We start from the raw sequence: 22,883 nt of genomic DNA, 5'->3' as shown, positions 1-22,883 counted from the left end.
TGGTGTCTGGGGAGTCAGAGGGTCTAGCACAGTAGAAAGAAGCTTTTCCTAGAGCGGCCTTCAGCTCCGCCCTGACTTCCTTCAACACCAAGGACTAACCGGCAGGTATCTGGCTTCCGCTCCTTCCTTAAACTCCATGCACCTTTCTCAGGAGGCACAGCACCCTCCAAAGGCTGCACAAAACAGGAATGGGGTGCAATCCTTCCAGGCACAGGACAGGACAGCGCGGGCCTTCAGGCAACCCTGAGTCAAAAACGGCACCGCTTCTGCCTTCACATGGGTCCCAGGCTCCAGAATTCTACTCCGGGACCAGCTGGGCATGCCAGCATCCTCTTACTGCAGATGTCCCCCCATGACCTGGAGAGGTCTTCTGAAGACCCCCCAAAACACTTGGCCCCAGAGGAGCCACAAATGCTGCACTGCCCAAAGGCTAAGGCTCCGCCCACAAGCCCCCCCCATCCCACAGCCTTGTCTTCGAATAGCCCATGGCCTTGGGTGGAAGTGAAGGACAGGCTTAGCGAGTCCAGCAGACAGGAGGTGCCTGGATTCTGTGGGGTAACTTTACAAGTGGGGTACTTAGCCCCTTTTCAGAACAACAAGAAAAATTCCTCCCGACACCCTATGTTAATGTAATAACTACCTTCTAATTAAGCACATACCACCACCAGGATTCTTGCTAGCTAATGCCTTGACTACGTTATTTTTGGTCTTTACACTGACTTTGCGTGGCCAGTATCACTTTTATTACCTCTATTTTTCCTAAGGTTCAAAGAGGTTAAATGGCCTGCTCAAGGCCCTCAAAGTGGGTTTGACCCCACAGCTTTCTGACCCCAGAGCAGAGCTTATAAGTCCTAAACATCACTGCTCCTGCAGTACTTGGCTGGGGACAAAGGACAAAAGGACTTGCTTGGGTTTTACAGCCCTCTCTGTCTGAGATGGCCCAGGAATGGGCCTCTCAGAAAGACTCTAACCATGCATCTAAAATGAATGATGCAGGCTGTCCCAATGCAGAGCTGGAGGTCACCGGGGCCACACTACAGTCATACCCAGGACCTCCCCCATCAAGCCAAAGTACCCCCCTCATACCCAATCCCCATCTCAGCAGCTCTGAAAAGTACAAAGCAGGAGATCCACTCTCTCTTCCTCACCAGGAAAACCAAAGCAACAAGGAGGTACCAGGGATGAGTTCTCTGACCCCACACATCTGGGAAAGGGGAGGAGCAGGAGGTGAGACAGAGGAGCCCAAGGGACAGCATCAAAGCTGGAAGGGGCTGAGCCTGGCCCCTGTGGGGCTGTACAGCACAGTGAAGAGCTCCTGCTTAGCCTTCCCCTTGGCCTCCCTCTGGGGTTGGCCCCTTCAGGAGCCGTTCACCACTCCAGAAGATGGATGCTGGCCAAAGAATATCTTGCCAAGCTAATCACAGCTGATCTCTGGCTCCATGAAGGGCAGTGGGAACATCAAGTCATTTAAATCTCAGAGCAATTCTAAGAAGTAAATACTCACATTCCCATTTTGCAGAAGAGAAAATTTGAGACACAGATAGGTTACATAATTTGCCCAAGGTCACACAGCTTATTCTAGGATTCAAACCCTGGGCACCCAGATTCTAGAGTGTCTGCTCCTAACCAATGAACAATCCTGCCCCCCCGGGGGCAATACAAAAGAGACCCACGGGCTTTGGTGAACTTCTCAGCTCAGGACTCTCCTCTGGCACAAAGGCGAGGGGAATGCATACAGTCCTCAAAAGCTGGCTTTTTCTGATTCCTCTCCCCCAGTCTGTTCCTGCAAGAAACTCTGAACACATTTGCTCTGAGCGAAATCAAGTGGTGTGGGGACCTTCACTCTGTATTTCTCCTTCAGTCTCGCTCTAGGCTTGTCCCTCCCTCCAAGGGACAACCTTCCCCCTCTGTCTCCTCCTGGCTCCTCTGCCCCAGCGACCTCCTTTTGATTCTCACTTACCTCCTTCTCTTTCGCTCTCCCTTTGGAAGGCAGTTCAGCTAACACTCATTAGTACGTGTTAATGAGCATCAATCCATTTCTCAGTCGCTCAGCAGGAGAGGGGAGAAAGGAGGGACTAGCAGCTGCTCCAGGGGTAATGGGTGCACAGGCCTGGGGGCTCAGGAGCTCAGGCTACTGGAGAGAGTGGGGAGGGAGCCTAGTGCCCAGCTTGGGGAGTCCTGTCTGCCGTTCTCAGGACTCTGCCCTCAGCAGCTGCTTCTGTTTTCTCTGAGACCAGCACAGAACATTCCTAGGTCAGCAATGTCTCTGCCCACTGGCCTAGGCAAATTCCCATCATGTCCTTAGGTGGGTGCGGTTAAGACCCCGCACCAGGAGGTAGTTCTGCCACTCCTTGAAGAACTGTCTAAAAGCCCCCAGAGCCTGTCCAGGGGGAGGCAGGTAACCAGGGCACAGAGGGACTTGGGGAGGGCAACAACCAAGACCCCAGGGGGACAGTGGAAGCCCCTCCTCCACTCCATCTGGATCTTCCCTGGGTGTCCCTGATTCCAGCCGCTCCCCCCACCTCCAGAGCCTTGAGAATCCTTGGCTTCTCCCCAATATGGGCCCCATTTAGGGACCATGAGAGTGTGGGGAAAGAGCTGGGTTCAAATTCTAGCTCGGGCCCCTCTTTGCTGTACAAATCATGTAGTCATTTGAAGTCTCAAGTCCCCTCCTCGGAAAATTAGTCCCTGTTCTTCCTGTTGTGTAAGGGTCAGACGGGAGCAGGCATGAGAGACACCCAGTGAACCGTGAAGTGCAGATGCTATTTGTCAAGCTTACATTATTATTACTATTAGTGGTGCTGCGGCTACTACCCTTATTACTATTGCTACTGCTAGTAACAATACCTGGTAGCTGTGCTGAAGAAGGTCAGAGAGAGGCAAGAGCAGCCTCTCCCCGCTCTTTGCACCGAAGGGCCCCTGCTTCCCTGGCCTGGCGGCGAGCGGTCTTAGCGCCCACGTGCGCGTCCCCGGCGCTCCCCGCGCCGCGCGCCCACTGGCCGAACCGCTGCGCGGCCGCCGCCCGCCGAGACCCGGGCTGATTCTCTGAGCGCGCGCGCCCCCTGCTGGCGGCCGGGCGCGGGCGCAGCCTCCGGACTGTATATAAAGGCAGCGTGGCGCGCAGGACCTGGCCGAGTGCGGGAGCGGAGCCGGGCGCAGGGACAGCGCTGTGCGCCTGAGGTCTCCGAGCCGCTCGCCATGGCTAGCCCGCAGCAGCAGCCCCCTTACCTGCACCTGGCCGAGCTGACGGCGTCCCAGTTCCTGGAAATCTGGAAGCACTTTGACGCAGACGGTCAGTAGATCTCTCAACTTCTGTGCCCATTGGCCCCCAGGGAGCCTGCGGTGGAGGGGAAGGGGACTTTGCTGATGCGGGCAGGTGTACGTTGGTCCCTGGGGGTGTTTGGGTAGCAAAACCTTTTGAGGTCGGGGTCTGGAGTTTGGGAAACACCTGGCTGCTCTGGTGACAACTGTCAGCAACTTTTCTTCCCTGACACAGACGGCAGAGAGCCCACCAGCTTCTGCAGCCTCATTCTGGGCAAGTTGGAGCTTTCCCAGGGAGGAGGCCTGGGCCAGCAAGGCTCCCCATGATTCCCCCTGCCATCTTAACTTCCCCGCCTTTCTCTTCAAGGTAATGGCCTGCCTTCAGCTGCTGCAGCCACAGGTCTCAAAAGCCCACTCGTTTCTTTCTTGAGGTTCCCCTTTTGTTTAATACTAGGTTACCCCCCACCTCCCCCCCGACCCCCGTCACTGTCCTGGAGGCTGAGGCGAGCTGGGGGATACCGAAGGGAAACCCCTGGCCTCCCCAGAGTGATTGGCTGGGAGCGGGAGTGGAGAGTGACATCGGGGCCCTGAACACCCCTTGGGCTTCCTTTGCCCATTTCCCATCCTCCCTGGGCAGACGAGTCCCGTACACAGCAGCAGTAGGTGTGGTGGGGGCAGGGGTGAGGTACAAACCTGACATTCCCTCATGGTGATAATCCTGGGTGCTTTGGGTGACACCATCTCTGGGTGGGGGAGGCACAATCTTAAATGCAACTGAGATATCGACTTACCCAGAAATCGAGGGCTGGACTGAATGACCTTTGGAGGTGGCTCTCAGCGCTGGCATTCTAAGAGTCTATGAATGGTCTGACTCCGGCATAAAGTGAGGCCCCCCTTCAGGAGCTTCTGATATCACTAGAAATGTTTTCTCCACCACTCCAAAAAAAATTAAGTGATCTGATTCCCTTCTCTGAATTCCCGGCTGGGGTTGGCATCCAAAATGTTCTGGCATCTCAGACCATTGGCAGGGTGGTGGCTCAGGGTGTTTATCCTGGGATTGACAGTGAGGGGGATGGGAACCAGAGAGAGGATCAGTCCCTGGTTCACTTAATTCTTCCCTCCTCCTTTCCTCACCTCCCTAGAGCATGAAAATGACAAAACAGAGGCCCTCCGCCCAGAGCGCTTGGAGAGGCAAAGGTTAATGTCCAGGGATGCTCATTAGTAAAGTTTTGTTTTCTTGGAGCCAAGCAAAGGACTGGGTGAGCAATACCTGGGCTAGGACAGTGATCTGCCTGTGAATTACTGAAGGAGGTGGGTAGACTGTTACATCTGTAAAATGGGGCTAAGGAGGGGTTGTACTTCCAATCTCCAGCTTGTGCCATAAAACTCCCTTGGTGAAAAGGGCTGTAAGGTGCAGCCTCTTAATATTCCAGATGACGTGCACCTTCCCTAAGGATCCTTCTGCCAGTTTATCTGCACCAGAGACTTTCAGGATTCAAGGAAAGTTACCAAGTGGCCAAGGTTACACCACCGGCCTCCTGCCAGATGAGTCAGCTATAATAAACAGAGGACTCCATAGATCTACTTCCCCCCTATGCTCGGGGGGACAGCCAATAGCACTCCCAATAATCAGGCGACTCCTTACATTTATCTGAGACCTCGTACTGTTCAATATACAATCACACCTTCTTGAGTCCCACACTGTGAGGCTGCTGGGCAGGTCGCGGTTCTCCTTGTGCGGACAAGGAACCAGACACAAGGCGTGAATTCTCTGAGGTTGTATAGCAAGGTAGTAGTGGGGCTGGTTCCTGGCCAGTGTTTATGCCCTACTTTTTGGACATGCGTTTGGGTTGGAAGAGGGTTTTTTCCATGATGATAGGTACAAGTTGCCCTCTCATTTGCCCACAGAAGAGCCTCCACAATCCGCAGGCTTGGAGGTGATGGACAGTTCCTTTAATCTCAGAAATGGGTCCTTGTCTGGGCTGGAGCATAGCTAAGGTAGCACTGGACACAATAGTCTTGAAAGGCCCCCAAAGCCATTGTGCCTCTGGCTGTCTCCTCCGAAATGAAAGGGGAGCTAAATGCTTGCTTCTTGGTTCCTTGTCCACCAGACACCCCGTTGCCCTCTCTGGTCATGGCCTCAGGGAATTCCCAAGAAAGGGCTGCAGACCTAACAGAGAAAGAAGACAAAAGGGCTTAAAATGCCAGAGATGGCTCAGAGGTGCTTTAGAAAAATGAGGATACGGTCAAGTTAGCATTCTACTAAAGAACCCAGAATTATTAGGCTGTGGGCTGCCTTGCTCCATACCTTCCTTACCCTACCTGTCCCGCATACCGAAAGGCTACTGGGGAGGCCCCAGTAGCTCCCTGCACTATCTGCTCCCCCACCAGCACCCCGCTTGCTAAGTCTGGCTTCTATTTTCATCTGGGGGTTTCTTCCTGATACAGAGTCCCCTGCCACTCACAAACTTAAAGAGCTCTGGCAGGCCTCTCTTTTGCAGCTCACAGGTCCCTGGAGCCCAGTTAGGCACAGCCACCAGGGGCAGGGAGCCACCGCCCCACTCCTCCTGGACCCCCTAGGAAACAAAGACAAGGAGATCTAGGAGAAGCTGAATGCCAAAGAGAGTGGAGATGATGTGGGGGGCTCTGACTCTAATTCAGCCTATTCCTAACCAGGAGAAAGAGTCATCCTGGTGACTTTGCCCTAAGAGTTAGAGTCTTTTCAAAATCATCATCAGTCTCATGGTGGAGGAAGGAAGGAGTGGGTGTTTGGAGAGAGAGAGAAATTGGGACTCAGAGAGTCAAAGTTCTTTGTACAAGATCACACAGCAAAGTTGGGGGCGGGGGCCAGGAATCCTGTACCATCCCTGAACCCTTCCTCCTCAGTCACCCAAGTTCACGCATTTGGGGGAGATTCAGATGTCATCTCTCAAAGGCAGAGGTAGGAAAGACAGTAGCCAGGCACACCGTATGGCCCACGTGCCACTTCCACGCTCTGAGTGACCCTTCCATGGCCCTGTATATCTGAGTCCACTGCCCTGTTGTTACCTGCTCACTTCTTTGTCAGGAATATCCTCACTCTGCAAGATCCAAGCAGCTGAGTGGTTCTGATCAGACAGGCCACCAGCCTCCTGTTCTGCTAGTGGGAATTTCCATGGAGAACCAAGTCGTGGCCCTAAAGGGAAACACCTTAGCTTTCAGAAGCAACTGAAATCATAGGGATAAGATGGATTCTCTCCCAGAGGCCAGCAGACATCCCAGATCCAAGTAGAGAATCCCACTCACCCTAGGAATCTATCTGACATAGGTACACTTGTACCTATGCAAAAAGTGGTATGAGAAGGAGTCTCTTACTGAGTTCTTTGGAATACTGAAAATTTGAGGGGGAATGTGCTTCATTAGTGAGGAGAAAAATGAATCACGCCAGTCTTTAGAGCAGAATATTATACAACCAAGCAGAGTGAGGTGGGTCTTTTGTACTGCTGTGGGAAAATGTCCAAGATGTACTATTAAGATTTTTTTTATGGGGCACCTGGGTGGCTCAGTTGGTAAGGCGTCCAACTTCGATTCAGATCATGATCTCATGGTGTGTGAGTTCGAGCCCCATGTCAGGCTGTGTGCTGACAACTCAAAGCCTGGAGCCTGCTTCAGATTCTGTGTCTCCCTCTCTCTCTGCTCTTCCCCCACTCTCTCTCTCTCTCTCTTTCTCTCTCTCTCTCTCTCTCTCTCTCTCTCACACACACACACACACACACACACACATAAACATTTTAAACATGTAAAAAGAAAGATTTTTTAAATGGTAGCTGGATGATTATAGTATGACCCCATTTTCATTATTCATGAGGCAAGTTGCTGGAAGATACTTGACAGAATATAACATAGACAATAGAGAACAGTGGTTCTCTCTACAGACTGGCTGAGATAAAATTAAAAGGCATTTGCTTTTACTAAGTTAATTTCTGTCATGTTTGAAAACTGTGTAAGAGCTTGTGTTTCTTGTGTTCATCTGCCAAACAGTAAAGATGTAAAAAGTTATTTATCTCCAGTTGTGGGAATCTTCCCAGACTCTTCTGGGCATTCGTCTGCCTCCAGATGGCCCTGGTGACACGGGGTGGTTCTCAAAGCCTCTTGCAGAGAGGAAGCTGTGTTCCCTATCTGTGTGGGCCTGCAGACCTTTGAAAATTAGGGAGAGGGAGGCCCTGCCCTTTCTTCCCTGCTCTGCCCTCCTACACCCAATGGGAGTGACAGAAACATCCCTAAAACACACGCACCGCGAACACCCTCCAACCCGAGCGCCCAGGCAGGCTCTGCCAGAGTGTGGGTCACTGCTAAGTTTGTGACCTGCAGGGAGCTAAGCCATAGGGCCTCACCCAGGTGGAGAGAGAGGACTGGGCCACTCGCACTGAAATACTAAATGAAGGCTCCTGGAACAGTGAAAAAAGATACTTTTTTTTCCCAAACAGGGTTACAGAATATCCGGTATATATTATTTACACAAATACTACAACATTTACAATGCACTATAACTGTGCTATTCATAAGGTGACTATAGGACTCATAAAAACGACCACTTCTTGGCACAAAAAAGTCAGAGGCATCTGGTGCAGGGAGCCAAGTTCAGAGTTATCTGAGGGAGGCTTTCTTTTACCCGTCAAGCGAATCTCTGTCAGGTCCATGTGTCCATCTGGGAGAGCAGAGCATAGATTTGGGGTTTGTGATGGCAGGATGTGGGGTTCTTTGGAAGTAGCCTCCTGTCCCATCCAGAGTAAGCCCTAGGAATCAGTCCCCCGCTCTGCTTCACCCCTCAACTCCCAAATGCTTTTCTAACAGTGCCCTTTGGTATGGAGTGTTCACGGCGTGCTGGGCGGCCCTGAGCTGGTGGCCTCCATGTGTGCCCCAGGCCCAGCAGCCTGCCTCCGGGGGGTGATTGCACCAGCCAGGGAGGCACTGGGGCTCCCCAGGGAGGCAGCCCTGAGACCCGTTTTGACAAACAAAACGCTTGAGCCCGCCTCGCCAGGGCAGCCACCAGCCCAGGGAGCCTACGTCCCTGCCCGCTCACCCTGTTTATTCCCCTTTAGACTCCAGTGGCTGCACTCGCTGAGCCCCTGAGGGAGGTTTCCAAGGCTAAGAAGACCCCTCCGGGAAATCTCTTCTAACACCTGGGGAGCCAGAATTACTAGAGCAGGCGCGAGGCTCTTCAAAAACAGTGCCTCTCCCTGGTGGCTCTCCTGGCCAACGGCATCCCATGCCCTCCTTTGCCCAGCCAGGCCCATCTGGGGCCTCTGGCTTCGGCCCTCCCCCGCTCCTCCCTGGCTCTCTACTGTCCTCCCTCCTCTCTCGCCCAATCTGCCCATCCTTCTGACCTCCCCCATGCCTGGGAATCGGCCCAGCGTTAGGCTGCCAGATGTCCACAGGTTCAGGGGACCCAGCCCAGCCCCAGAACCACTCTTCCAGAAGTGGCGCAGCCCAGAAACAGATTCAAAGTCATGTCTGAACATTCATCCAGTAGCTGTTTGCACTGTGTTTTTTCACCCCTAGAAGTCACTGAGGTGACTGACAAAGAGAGAAGCCAAGACAAATGCAGGTTTGGACAGAGGTCGTCCCTGGGATGAATAGGACACCAGGCTCTATGCTGTGACTCATCTCTTTCCCTCTCTCTAGCATCCTTACCTGTCTGCTTACCTGGCCGAGTCCTGAAGACCAACCAGCAGGGGTGGGGAGTAGGACCCTCTTTGTAAATGGTTCACACCATGAAAAGTAATATTAGTATCAGGGCAGGATCTCAGGAAGCCAATTTCTAGCCCCAAAGGGTGGTGTTTGACTGTCTCAAAGGGTGCTTAGGCTGGGAGGTACAGGGCTGTTTGCCTTGCCATAAATTCGAACCCCAGACAAACAACCAAGTGGCTTGGCCTCATGAACACTTTCTTAACGAGGAGTCTGAAACTTCGTAACTCCTGTCCTCAATTTCTCTAACCTGTGCATCACAGAGAGACACAGACAGTAGTTCTCAAACTTGAGCGTGTAGGAGGGCTTGTTAAAACACAGATGTCTGGACCTCACTCCCAATGCTTCCGCCTCAGTGGGTCTTGGATAGTGCCTGGGATTCTGCATTTCTAACAAGCTCCCAGGCAATTCCAATGCTACTGTTCCAGAGACCACAATTTGAACAGCAGGCCCTTATACTCCAGACCTACTAAATTGGACTCTCCATTTTAATAAGATCCCCAGGCAATTCTTGCACACCTTAACATTTGAGACTCACTGCTCTAAAGCAGTCCTTAACCCTGACTGCACGTTCAGATCACAGAGAGAGCTTTGAAAACATGCCCACAAGAAGTCCCCATCCCATCAATTAAATCAGAAGCTTGGGGCGGGGGGGGGGGGGGGGGGGGGGGGGGGGGGGGGGGCGGGGGGAGGGGAGAATCAGGCAATGGTGTTGTTTTAAAAGCTTCCCAGGTGACTCTAATACACCTCCTGGGCTGAGAACCAATGCTCTAAACTCTGAGCTGAAGAGTTTACAGCCATGGACTGGTTCAGAAGTCAGAGTATAAAAATGATGCTTTCCAATTGTATGAGATTTTACATTTTCCAGAATGCTCTCACAACATTACCTTGTGTGGCTCTCACAACAGCTCTATAAAGTAGAAAGGGCATACATAGTTATACCAATTTTAGAGATCAAGAAATTGAGGCTCGGAGCCACAGAGCTGGTGGCTGTTACCTCTTACTCCAATTTCCCTTGCCTGTTCAGGTCTTAGAAACTCCGGATGTACACACAAGTCTCAGTGAGAAACAAGTCGGCCTCTTTCCAGCATGGGGCAGAGCAACCTTTGGTCAAGGCTTTCCAGTGTCTGTGATCAGCTTCATTGTAAAACAGTTTTGTCTCACTTTAAATTTGGGGAAATTGAGGTTAGGCATCCGACTTCAGCTCAGGTCATGATCTCGCAGTTTGGGAGTTCAAGCCCCACGTCGGGCTCTGTGCTGACAGCTCAGAGCCTGGAGCCTGCTTCAGATTCTGTGTCTCCCTCTCTCTCTGCCCTTCCTCTGCTCATGCTCTGTCTCTCTCTCTCTCTCACTCTCAGATATAAACATTAAAAATAAATAAATAAATAAATAAATAAATAAATAAATAAATAAATTTGGGGAAATTGAGGCATGGTGGTGAAGAATGGTAGCAAGAGTACAATAAGGAAAGAGGCAGGGTCCCTGACTCCCACCCAGCCCCTTCCTAACATTCACAGGAAGTGGTTTGATAGGAAGGTGAGGAGTAGCAGTTGCTATGGTAACCACATTCTTGTCAATGCCCATCCACATGAGATTTTTGAGATTTTTGTGGTGGCCGGTCACCCCTGATAAGAGGGTCATAGAAAAAGCAATGCATTTGTCTAGTGCTAGAGTCCTCCCTGGAAGGATGTTGGCCAGCCAGACAGACAGTAGCTGCCGCCTGGGTGATGGACGGAGGCGGCTCTGAGGGAGATCAAGTAGCAAAGGCCTTTCCCCCCCAAAAATGGAGGATGCTCCTTCCAGGCCCACAGCCCCTGCCTCCCTATCCCATCTCTGCTCTTCTCCCTCCACCTTCAGCTGGTAGATCCTGGCCATTCTTGTTTGGCTGCCTCACCCCACTAGACCATTAAATGCTCCCTGGGAACGAGCCCACATCTAGAATTATCTACAGCTCCCTGAGCACCGGGCACAAAGTTGAACCGTTGTTTACTTCAGACAATATATGTTTGTTGAATTGAAGCACCTTTTGTCCCTTTGCTGGGTGCACAGAGAGGAAGTGGTGGTGGGATATTCAGCAGGGTGAGAGGGGCTTGCCAGCCTCTGGGACAGTCCTGCTGCCCACGCCGTGCAAGGTGGATCCAGGGAGGGGACTGGTTTCTACCGTGGCACTATCCTGGCTCCTCTCCATGTCTGATTTTACGCCTCCCTTTGTCCTCCCTGCCCAGTAGCTGGGGCTTCTCAGAGAGGCCTTCCCTGCCCACCCTATCAAGCAGCCCTGGCAGGTCCATCTCTGTTCTGTTGCCTCATCATTCCTTCTCCTTGCTGTCCATCTGCCCCTCCCTTATCCCCACCCAGTTAGAACATAAGCCCCATCACGGCACACCTTGTCTACCTCACTTTTACATCCCTGGTGCCTAGCATACAGCAGGCACAAAGTGGATGCTCAATAAATGTTGAGTGAATGAATGAGTGAATGAATAAAACCTAGATCAGGAATTAGGATACTCCAATTCTGGTCCTGCCTTGCTGTGTGTTCCTGAACAGATTGCTTACCTTCTCTGTGCCTCAAATTTCTTTGTCACAAGAAAAGGATTCTGTTCTGCCCTGTTGTGATCCTGTGTGTCTGAAAGGATTGTGACAGCTTGGAAGACTGGAGCTAGATCTTGTACATCGTCATACCCCCACATGGTAACCTACACAGGGCCTTACACATAGTGAGGCTTCAAATGATCTGCTGCAGCAAAGAGAGAAGCAGATGTGCTTTGATCGATTAAAAGTGTTGTATCTGTGAGGAGTAACTGATATTCACAAGTGTCCGTGCTCTCCTGCTGGGCTAGGCGCTGGCTGATTGTCTGGTTCTTAAGGTTGTTAAACCACCTTAAAACTTTTCTAGAACAAGAATAAACACAAATACACGTATGCTTTGTAAATTTCAGAGACACCCCAAGGAAAAGGCGGGTCACACAGGTCTGCACCTTGATGCTTTTCTTCTTCCCGTTCAGATTGCTCAGTGGGACATGGCTCAGTGCTGGCCTCACGTGCTTCGGCCTCCCTCTGCACCCCAAACTTTACTAGCCAAAGCAAGCAGCCCAAAGCCAAGGTGTTCCCCAGCCTGGGCAGCCAGCAGAAACACCGCCATGGTGGTAACGACCACTGGCATCTCGGAGGCTCATTGTGGGCCAACACATTATCTGTGTTATTATTCCGTGGGTCTTCACTGCCAACCGTGTGAGGAAGGCACCCTCATTAGCCCCGTTTTATAGGTGAGGAAACTGAGGTTCGGAGAGGCGACACCCCAGAGTGAACCGGTGAGTGGTAGAGCCAGGAAGATAACTGGGTGTGGGTGCCTCCACGAGAAGTGCGAATGACCGCCCCCACCCCCGCCCCACCCCTCCACGGCAGGTTCGGGAGCCAGCGGAGAAATGACAGTGCGTTGCTGCCACCATGCAAAGCAGGAGCAATGGTGGTGAGGGGTGCTGTTCAGAGCTCAGTGGCAGCTGCTCCTTCAAATCCATTCTCCTGCATCTGGGGCTGACCCCTTCAAGTCCGCGTCCACCTCCTCCTAATACACTCACAAAACAGACTCACACTCCCTCCTTCATGCATCTGTCCCACCCCGCCTTGAGGCCCACCTCTGGGGCCTCTGCCGGTTTGAATCCCAATACGGGCTCACAGTGCCGGCTCTGAGCCCCACTCCAACCCAGCCCCAGGCTTCTGGAAGCTGTGCCTGGGCCCAGAATTCATCTCAGCTTTCCGCCTCAGAAATGGGGGAATAGCCAGACCACTGCAAGGAGTACCGAGGAAGAGAAAAATTGCTTGTTCCTTCAACTCAGAGTTCTCATCAACTAGACTGCCTTCTTGCCCAGAAAGCCCTTGGACCTTCCCTCATTCCCCCTCTCCAGCTGGCCTCACAAGCCATTAGACACGCACACTCATGAGATTCCAACTCTCCCAAGAACGATGACCACTGTATGCTCTGTGAAAAAAGGAAATTCAGGTCTTCCTTCCCCACACCCTAATTACAATCACATCTCCCCACCCCAGACAAAAGTACATCATTTATCTCCCCCCTGTTCTCTGCATGCAATGTGTATTGTGGCGTCTTCTCCACTAGAGGGCTCCTCTCTGGTTATTTACTGGGAATGGAAATTCTCAGGGGATGGGGGGAGGGGGGAAGTTAAGGGGGAGAAAGACCCTCCCCACACATACCCCATCCCCAAAGGCCAGGATAAATACTCCCTTTTTTATTTTCTTTGTGCCGTTCGTAATTCCAATGCCCTTGAAGAAAAGCTACCAGTTGACTATTCTCTATAAGAACCGTGCTCAATTGTTTTAGATCAGATTTGAAACCTGACTTTAGGCCAGTGGTTTCCAAACATGACTGCACATGGAAATCACCTGGGAAGCTTTTTTCAGAAAAAATCATGATGCTTAGTTCATACCCCAAACCAATGACATCAGCATGTCTGAGGGTAGGAGCCAGATGTCCATGTATTTTTTTTTTAAATCCCAGGAGAGTCCAGTTTGCAGGAGTGTGGGGAGCACTGCCCTAGACCTGTCTGATTTCCCAGCCACAAATGCCTCCCCTCAATCACAGCAGAGACTAATGACCATGGCCATGGACTCAGCTAACCCGGTCTCTGGGCTATCTGGATTCAAGACTTGAGAGCCTAAAGGGTCTCTCGCCTGTCCTGATCTTAAAAGTCAGGCCCTGACCTTGGGGCCCGGTCCAGATAATTGCAGTTTTCACCCAGATTCTTATACACAGGTTCTAGTAATTGAACTCAAACAACAGCAGCATTTACCGTCCACTCAATGGGTTGGATGATGGGCTTTACATACAAAATCCCATTTAATTGTAATTACTCATTTTGCACATGAGGCAGGTGAAATGCCTTTCCACAGTCCTGCAGGTAATAAGTGCAGAACAGGGCTTTACTCTGTGCTCACAGACCTCATGGCCTCTGCTCATTGCCTTGCAGTGGGTTGTCTCCCCTACACGTAATCCCGGTGACCAAGGTGCCCCCAGCCCAAAGGACAGATGTCCTGCCTTTCTCCTCCCACTTTTCCTCTCTGTGTTAGTTTCCTGAAGCTGCTGTAACAAAGTCCACAAACTGGGTGGCTTAAAACAACAGAATTTTTTTTCCTCTTACAGTTCCAGAGGCTGGAAGTCCAAAATTAAGGTGTTGGCAGGATGGCTTCCTTCCAGAGGCTCTAAGGGACAGTCCTTCCGTGTCTGTCTCCTAGCTCTTGGTGGTCACCAGCAATCCATGGCATTCCTTAGCCTGGAGATACATCACTCCAGTTTTTGTCTCTGTCTTTACGTAGTCTTCTTCCCTGTGTGTCTCTTTGTGTCTTCACATGGCCTCCTATAAGGACACCAGTCATTGGATTAGGGCCTACCCTAATCTAGTATGACCTCATCTTAATTGGACATGGTTTTGGGGGGAGGGGAGAACACTTTTTTTTTTAATGTTTATTTACTTTTGAGAGAGAGAGAGAGAGAGAGAGAGAGAGAGAGAGAGACACACGCAGGGGAGGGGCAGAGAGAGAGGGAGACACAGAATCTGAAGCAGGCTCCATGCTCTCAGAGCCTGACATGGGGCTCGAACTCACAAACCATGAGATCATGACCTGAGCTCAAGTCAGATGCTTAACTGACTGACCCACCCAGGCGCCCCAGGGAGAACACTTTTTTTTGAGGGGGGTGGTACAAGTGAGCAAGGAGCGGAGAGAGAGAGGCTCGAGAGAGAATCCCACAAGGTACAGACAGAGACAGAGACAGAGGGAGAAAGAGAAGCAAGGCTCACCCAAAGTGGGACTTGTGTTTTACCTGAAGTGGGGCTCATGCTCACCCGATGCAGGGCTCCAGCTCACCCAAAGCAGGACTTGAATTCACAAACTGCGAGATCATGACCTGAGCCGAGGTCAGATGCTTAACTGAGCCCCCCAGGCACCCAGTGTGGAAACATTCTTCGACTCAGTACATCCTCCTACTCCAGAGCCCCAAATTCTGCCTCGGACCTCACTCACCCTTGTGACCAGGGCCTACCACCTGCTGACAAACCCAGATGCTGATACCTTTTGTCCCCTGTTGGATTCTAGCTCCTGCTGCTTGCCCAGCCAGTTACGGACAGTTCCCAGCTCTGCTCACTTCTACCGGCTTGGCCCAGATGCTGGTCCCTCCCAGTGTTCTCTGACTACTGAATGTACACCCCCAAAGATACACAGCTATTAATCTTGCAGCTGTATCAGTTGCAAACACCCTGAGGGCAGGACCCACATCCCTAACACTACACAGTCCAAGGCTAACCCAGACACCTGCTTGTTGACCAGTGAGAAGTTCTCCACGAAGCCCCTCACTTCCCCATCACCCCCACCCCCATCAGTCTCACTATTTAGCTCTGAGGTCAATTGCTTTGTTCTTTGCTTTCTTCACAGGAAATGGGTATATTGAAGGTAAAGAGCTAGAAAACTTTTTCCAAGAGCTGGAGAAGGCAAGAAAAGGCTCTGGAATGGTAAGACCAGTACTCTGTCCCATTGTTTGATTTTTCTATCATCCAGCCCATGGCTTTGAGCATTGTCTGTCCCAAGTTCTGTATCTCTTAAGCCGGCCTGACATCTCTGGTTTTGACCTTCCAAGTTTTTCTTTTATTTGTAAGGATTTTTTTTTTTTTTAACTGGAATCATCCCTTGAAAAGAGAGCCTTGCTTCAATATCTTTGGGTGTCTGGGATTGAGGGGTGTTCATGAATGGATACTAGGGGTTAATGAATCCCCTCAAAAAACTGCAAAGCTTTGTGTCTGTGTATGCGTATATAAAAACTTCATTTTCCCCTAAGGAATAGTCCAGAGTCTAAGATTCTCAGAGGGATCGTGACTCAAGATTGGATGCCTCGGGGGTTTCGAGTGTCTTTATTCTAGACCAGAGTTTCTCAGCCTCAGTACTATTGACAGGGCTGGGTAATTCTTTGTTGGGAGGGTGGGGTTGTCCTGTGCATTGTAGGATATTTAGAAGTATCACTGTCTCTCCCTGTGAGGTGCCACTAGCATCGCCTCCAAGTTGTGACAATCAAAATTGCCTTCAGACATTATCAAATGTCCCTGCGGGGGGCACAGAATAATCCCCACTAGAGAACCACTGTTCTAGACCAGTCTAGAATCCTCAGCAAGGATCTAGGGGCAAACAGAGGATTGCTCCAAACCAGTATCTGAACCAGATAGTACTGACCAGCCTCATTCATGGAGGTGTCAGACTGCCTTTCTCAGCCTGCCTGAAGCAACTCCAAATCGCATCCCCACCCCTTAGTGGCAGGGTCATTATTTCCCACAGTACCAAGCTGGCCCTATTAAATTCACTAAGGCCTTTGGAGGACTGTCTGAAATACTGAAAAGCTAAGGTAGTTGGAACTAGTCTGTTGTGGTTCCCATGTCTAGTTCTCAAATATACATAATCAGATCCATTCCCTACCCCATGTCCCACTGGTCCTTTGGCGGTCTCTCTGCTTTCCCCTGCTGTGTGTCTGTTGGCCAATCCGTTGCTTATTAGCAAGTCTTCACGGCACAGTTTGGGAGATGAGTCACAAACCCAGCAAAGAGCTCCTGGTCCAGAATTCAACAGAGTGCCCAGTGAGGAGGAGGTCCAGGCTATGGGCTTAGGCGATGGAGGTGATTCATGGGGTTTGTTTATCAACTGTTCTCCCATCACCCCTCATTACTAGGATAATGAAGCCTGGAGGACAGAAAATACAGGCTTCAAAACAGATTCTGGGATCATGGGGTAGGAGGAGGAATGTGTTTTTATGAAGTGCTTCTAGTCTGAAATCTTAGTCATTCCCTTCCTCAGAAGCCATCAGGGGTGATTCTCAAGTCTGTCAACAACAGTCTCAACTGACACCACCCAGGACTGGTATTCAGAGCAGCTGTCCTATGCTAGAAGGAATACTGGCCTTAGAAGCCAGAGCCACAAGTTCCAATTCTAGCTACACCAGCTGGTGACCTCGGGAGAAGTCACTTCACCTCAGCCTCCATGTGTGTGTAAAATGGACGGGCCTCTCACCTCACTGAGGCTGTTGTTAAAGCTAAATCGGATGACCACATCTGTGATAAGAGCCTCGGATCATTCTGTGCACACTTGTAAGTGTAAAGCAATACATATTGTTGAATAAATAGTGATAAATTGAAGCCAGTTCCAAAGGTAGAAAGCAATTGAAGGGATACAGAAAAGACTCTAAAGTAAAGAATTAGTAGGATTCTCCTGGGCCCAGTTCAAGGAAGCACACAGAGCACCCAGAGTCGTCATAGAGGCCGAGAGGCATCAGCTGCCCAAGCAGATTCACCATTGGTTAGGGATGACGAAGAGCTCATTAATGCATATAATTAAATCTGCAGCACCCACACCAGGGTAAGATTTGAGAATTTCGGAGAGCCTTAGATTTAAGATAGGCAACAATGGGCTAAAGAAGCTTTTGAAGTTCTGTGTCTTTGTAATGGTCACAATAATCTAATGGATGATTTAAATTACCTTGGCTTTCTGAAGAATTTCTCCTTACATTCCTCCTGGGATGCAGTCCGAGTAAAGAATATCGTGAATTGCTGTTAGATCTGAAAGAAGAAAATGCACAATTCACCTTTCTCGGTGCAGTGCTTAGTACCTACTGGGGGGCACTGGAATAAGTTGGGTTATATTACAAGCTGCCTTGGTAAAATGTTGGGGCCTTAGTTCTCACATCTGAGTGATGGGAATGAGTCCTCACCCTTCTGATAGAGCTGTGGTTTAATCCCATCTCAAAGGCAGAGGGAGGGGCATGCTTAATTACACAAATTACATGATACAGGGGCATATGTCCTGTCCCTCTTTGAACATCATGTGACTGAGCCTCGAAGAAGAGACTACTTAGATTTGGAGGGACCTTGGCAAGGAGAAGAGTGCAGCCCTGACCACTCAGGGCGTTGGCCCAGCCTGGTTCTGTGCCTGCATAGTTGGGGCGCAAAATGATTTGCAATGGTGCTGCACCCAGCAGGTGAGAGATCCACGGTTCGCATGGGGCCTGGCAGCACAATCAGCCCCATTTGTTTTTCTCCAGATGTCAAAGAGTGACAACTTTGGGGAGAAGATGAAGGAGTTCATGCAGAAATATGACAAGAACTCGGATGGGAAAATCGAAATGGCAGAGGTGAGTCCTACTGTCCAGGCTAAGAGCTGGGGCCGGGGGGGGGGGGGGGGGGGGGGAGCGTCCTGTGCCGTGGGCAAGCATCCTTTCTACACTTCCCAGTGAGGTGGTGGTCTAGGAGCCCCCACCCCACCTCCGACACTTAGGCTGACCAAAGAGAACAGGTGGGACTTTTTCTGTGTCTCACAAGGAAAGAAGCAACAAACACTGGTTTAAGACAGGGATGGAGACCTTAAATGCTCTCAGTGTCCCCACAGCTATTGCAAATGTGTGATGAGCCCAGCTTAAGAGAGAAAGGAGGGAGATGACTGGAGAACAAGAGAGTTCATGCCCCACCTAAAGGCATCCAAAGGCAAAATTTTTAATCAATTAATTATTGCAACACATAATTTACATATATAGCAGGTATAATTTATATATTTATATATACATACATACATTTATACATGCACAGATATATACATATTGTTAAAATATAAACTGAGGCCTATTAAAAATTTAAAGAATGGGGTACCTGGATGGCTCAATCGGTTAAGCATATGACTTTGGCTCAGGTCAAAAATCTCATGGTTTGTGGGTTCGAGCCCTGCGTTGGGTTCTGTGCTGACAGCTCAGAGCCTGGAGCCAGCTTCGGATTCTATGTCTCCCTCCCTCTGCCCCTCCCCTGCTCACACTCTGTCTCTCTCTTGAAAATAAACATTAATTTTTTTTTAATTTAAAAAAAGAGTTTATTTGAGCAAAAATTGATTCGAATGAGGCAGCACCAAACCAGAAGTGGCTAGGAACACTCCACCAACAGTAGCTCGGGGAAAGACTTCTATAGAGAAGAAGTGGGAGCAGGGCAAGGAAGTTATTTGATTGGCTATAGCTTAAATGGTTATTTGGGAAAGCCTAGTTGGCTGTTTTGGCTGCTTGTTTCACCTTTGGATTGCTCACAAAGGCCACTGAGGTATTAAGGCCACTGCGTTTAATGGCTTCCTTGTTTAATGAAACAACTTATGTATACACACACATACGTTCATACATACATATATACATACTTACACATACAAATATGCATGTGTGTGCGTGCCTAACCGAACAGCTCTGGCAGTTAGTTGGTGTTCTAGAGGTCTAGAACAGCTCTAGAACCTGTGTTCTAGAGGTCAAGAATAATGATGGCAGCACATGAACCTGGGCATAGCTCCTCCCAGGGTGGACTGGTTGGGAAGCTGCCTTAGGTCAGTGCCCAGGAAGTAGAGACTGAGACAGAGATTCAAGCCGATGGGACTTACTAGGAGACAACTCCCAAAAGAAGGGAAGAGTGCAGCAGGAGAGGGCAGAGGAAGGAGCTTAGGAAGGATGTGGTCTCAGCTGGATCCTGGTCGTGGCCTGATCTCACAGGGAGCTCTGCAGTGTAGATTGTGCCACAGAGTTGGTCTCACCTTGAGGCAAAGCATGGGGTGGCCCTTTGTACTCCCATTTCAGTCAGTCATTGGTACAGGCAGCTCCCTCCCCCTGTAGGGGGGGACGGTGGGGGGGGGGGAGGGTGACTGGAGCAATGGCAGTTTGGTGGAGGGCAGCTCTCCTGCAGGGGACAGCTATGAGCCACTACAGTCATCCTTCACATCATGAGGGATGGCCTACCAGCCTAAGCTAAAGGGGATCTAGAAAACGCACCAAGGGCACAGATTCCTAAAGCTGCAAGTCTCAAAATATCTGGACTCAAATGGGCTTCAGCCAGGGGTCACCAGACTTTTGTCTGTAAAGAGCCAGATTATGGTTAATGTTTTAGGGTTTGTGGGCCATACATTGTTACAATTCTTTCAGTTCAGCCACTGTGGCACAAAAGCAGCCATAGACAATATGTAAATACGTGGGCGTGGCCATGTTCCAGTATATGTTCATTTATAGAAAATAGGCACTGGGCCAGACTTGGTTCATGGGTCATTGTTTACTGACTCCTGGTTTAAACTATGAGAGGGTCCTAATGAGAAAAGCCATGGGAAAGGTTGGCTCCGGATGAAGGAGTCCAGGTCCCCAGCCCTGCTTCTCTGCAGTTCTTTTTTTTTTTTAAAAAACAACTAGCCTGTCAAACAGGTTTTGCTTTTTTTTTTTTTTTTTTTTTTTTTTTTAGTTTATTTGAGAGAGACAGAGACAGAGACAGAGAAAGTGGGGTAGTGGCAGAGAGAAGGAGAGACAGAATCCCAAGCAGGCTCCACACCCTCAGCACAGAGCCCGATGCAGGGCTTGAACTCACGAACCGTGAGATCATGACCTGAGACGAGATCGCGTTGGGTGCTTAACCAACTGCGCCACCCAGATTCCCCATTGCCTCTCTTGGTTCTGTTCTCTGCCGCCAAAACAGCTTCATCCTCAGTCTGGTAAACAGGATGGCTGCAGCATTCCAGGCAGCACATCCACACACAACCACAAAGGATCCACCTCATTTGGCCCCTCACAGGTACAAGGAAACCTTTCCCAGAAGTACCCTTAGCACACCTCCCCTCACACTTCACTGGGCAGAGCGAGATCACATGCCTACCCATAAGCCAATCATTGACAAGAGAAACAAGAGCACATGTAGCTGACCCAGCCCAATCAGAATGTGCCCGTGACCAGGGGAAGCCCAGAGCGAAGTAAGTGGGGGACTGGGGGATGGCCAGCAGTGTGTGCTGAACAAAGGTATCTGCATTTTCTAAAAATCAGATTTGCTGAGGTAAACTTACATACAATAAACTGCATCGATTTGAAGTGTACCGTTCCGTGAGTTGAGGCAGTTGTGTACAACCATGTAATTACCACCCACGATCAACATACAGCATTTCTATCACTGTCAAAATGTTCCTCCACCTGGTGCGGGCCATCCTATCCTAGGCAACCGCTAAGCTAGGATTAGGTTGCATTTTTTAGAATTTTATATAGATGGAATGAATGCTCTACTAAGTATTCTCTTGAGACTGGATACTTGCCTTTTAAAGTGGCACCAGTTTCCTGTCCCTCCAGCTGCTCATACTCCTAAGAATCGGGGTGACCCAGATGCACTTCTCAGAACATCCTTCTTCCCTTTTGAAGGACGAATCTCAGAAAGAAAGCAAATTGCAGCTCCCACGCTGCCTTGCCACTGGCCATTTAACCATCCTCCCCACAGGAAAGGCTACTCGCCCACTCTCCTGGCAGGGCCCTCCGTAATGTCTCTGTTGCTCTCTGGCCCCCACAGCTGGCGCAGATCCTGCCGACGGAGGAGAACTTCCTTCTGTGCTTCAGGCAGCACGTGGGCTCCAGCACCGAGTTTATGGAGGTGAGGCCGAGGCGCTGCCTTTCTCCCATGTTCAGAGCCAGGCCCACCCAGATGCCAGGGAATGGTCCCTTGGGAGATGGTAAAGCCCTCCGAGCCCTACTCACCAAGTGGGGTCCGTGGACCAGCGGCATCAGCATCACCATCCCCTGGGTGCTTGTGAGCAATGCGGAGTCCCCGGCCCACTGAATCAGAAACTACATTTTAACAAAATCCCCAAATGATATGTGCACGTCAAAGTGTGGAGAGTATGGTGAGAATTAAGTGTGGTCAAGTACCTTTGGGAAATGCCGTGTACACACTTATCTCCCCTTTGGGAATTGGTCATAGACATTTGCATCTTATGGTCTCTTTGAGAAATCCTGCAGTGAAGAGGCCTGTTTCACATTATTTGGCTCCAAGATCTCACATGATTTGTTCTCAGTAACATTAGTGTCCCTTGAAGTCAGGGTTCTAAACAGCATGTGTGGGGAGCATGGATTTATATGCCATCTTGAAGATGGAAAAACCCAGGGAGAATTCCAGCTTGTGGTATCTTCCAGTCCTGATTTTTAACTGTAGTCTGCGCTTCACTGCCCCCCCCCCTTTAAAATAGATCTTGGCAACAGAAATTCTTTGAAATCTTCATGTGAAATAGAACATCCTTACTCACGTGTCTTTTGAGTAATATTCAAACGATAGATCGAACCATGTGAAATTGTTGCTATTTGACCATTTTTGATTTACAAAAATTCCAAATTCCATATGGCTCAACTAGATATATTACTAATCCTGATACCTGGAAAACTACCAATTATTTCTTGGTATTTTTCTGGGACTCTGCACCCTAGCCATTCAATGTATGTGTCCCTCACAGTGAAACTCAACCCATACCCCACACACACTGCCTGCTATGATAATGACTGGCCTTCAGCTTGACTCAAGTTGCCATTCCTCGTGTTAAATCCCTTTCCAGACACCGGTAATCCCCTCTCCGTGACTTACTGCCCAGAACCCCACATGGCATTGAGTTCCCCTCATGGATAAAGAGTTGGTTGGAAATAACCGATTCTAAGGGCAGAAAAGTCATTTTTTAAGTGGCACCTTGCCTAAACATCAGATACGGATTTCACTGTACGGTGCTTTAAAGAATTTTCTCCAGTTTTTTTTTGTTTTCAAGATGGCAAGATTCCATAGCTAGTAATTGAATCTGGATTTTGTTCTTAGTCCATTCTCTTGCCTATGGGGGTGGGGGTGAGGAGTCTGCATATACTTGTAAGAATGCTGCTTTTGTGGGTGTCGATTTTGCTGTGTAGGAAAGGGAGAGTTATGCCTGATGGCTCCTTCACTGATAGGAAGGCAGCCAAAGACTGGCTTCTATTCTACCTCTGATCTGGAAAATGGGGATGGCGATAGCTTGCTTAAATGCTTAAAGAGAAGCAAAAAATATCTTTCTCTGTCTCTGTC

General features: G+C 49.9%; 1 protein-coding gene and 2 long non-coding RNA genes across 6 annotated transcripts in view; 1 reads left to right on the top strand and 2 right to left on the bottom strand.

The window, feature by feature from the left end:
* The window catches only part of LOC122234010, a 64,322-nt gene extending 61,017 nt beyond the window's left edge, over window positions 1-3,305 (bottom strand). Inside the window, exon 1 of one of the 2 annotated variants that reach the window (XR_006211691.1) lies at window positions 3,229-3,305. This is a non-coding gene — a long non-coding RNA (uncharacterized LOC122234010). Of the gene's footprint in view, window positions 1-2,847; window positions 2,933-3,228 lie in introns of those variants that run through there. The other variant, XR_006211690.1, reaches the window with a different exon arrangement.
* The window catches only part of CALB2 (calbindin 2), a 28,744-nt gene continuing 9,010 nt past the window's right edge, over window positions 3,150-22,883 (top strand). The window contains exons 1-4 of the mRNA XM_007074900.3: window positions 3,150-3,292; window positions 15,430-15,506; window positions 18,074-18,163; window positions 21,360-21,440. Coding sequence (XP_007074962.1) covers window positions 3,199-3,292; window positions 15,430-15,506; window positions 18,074-18,163; window positions 21,360-21,440 — 342 coding nt within the window. The 5' untranslated portion in view covers window positions 3,150-3,198. The remainder of the gene's footprint in view (window positions 3,293-15,429; window positions 15,507-18,073; window positions 18,164-21,359; window positions 21,441-22,883) is intronic.
* LOC102969404 overlaps window positions 4,953-22,883 on the bottom strand; it is a 45,576-nt gene continuing 27,645 nt past the window's right edge. The window contains exons 9-12 of one of the 3 annotated variants that reach the window (XR_006211682.1): window positions 17,512-17,591; window positions 16,459-16,719; window positions 14,142-14,357; window positions 4,953-5,431 (exon numbers count right to left, since the gene is read on the bottom strand). This is a non-coding gene — a long non-coding RNA (uncharacterized LOC102969404). The remainder of the gene's footprint in view (window positions 5,432-14,141; window positions 14,358-16,458; window positions 16,720-17,511; window positions 17,592-22,883) is intronic. The other 2 variants (XR_006211683.1, XR_006211685.1) reach the window with 2 other exon arrangements.

Source organism: Panthera tigris, chromosome E2, assembly GCF_018350195.1.
Source record: "Panthera tigris isolate Pti1 chromosome E2, P.tigris_Pti1_mat1.1, whole genome shotgun sequence".
Lineage (NCBI taxonomy): Eukaryota > Metazoa > Chordata > Mammalia > Carnivora > Felidae > Panthera > Panthera tigris.
Note: the sequence above shows the minus strand (reverse complement) of the source record. Positions and strands in the feature narration are given on the sequence as shown.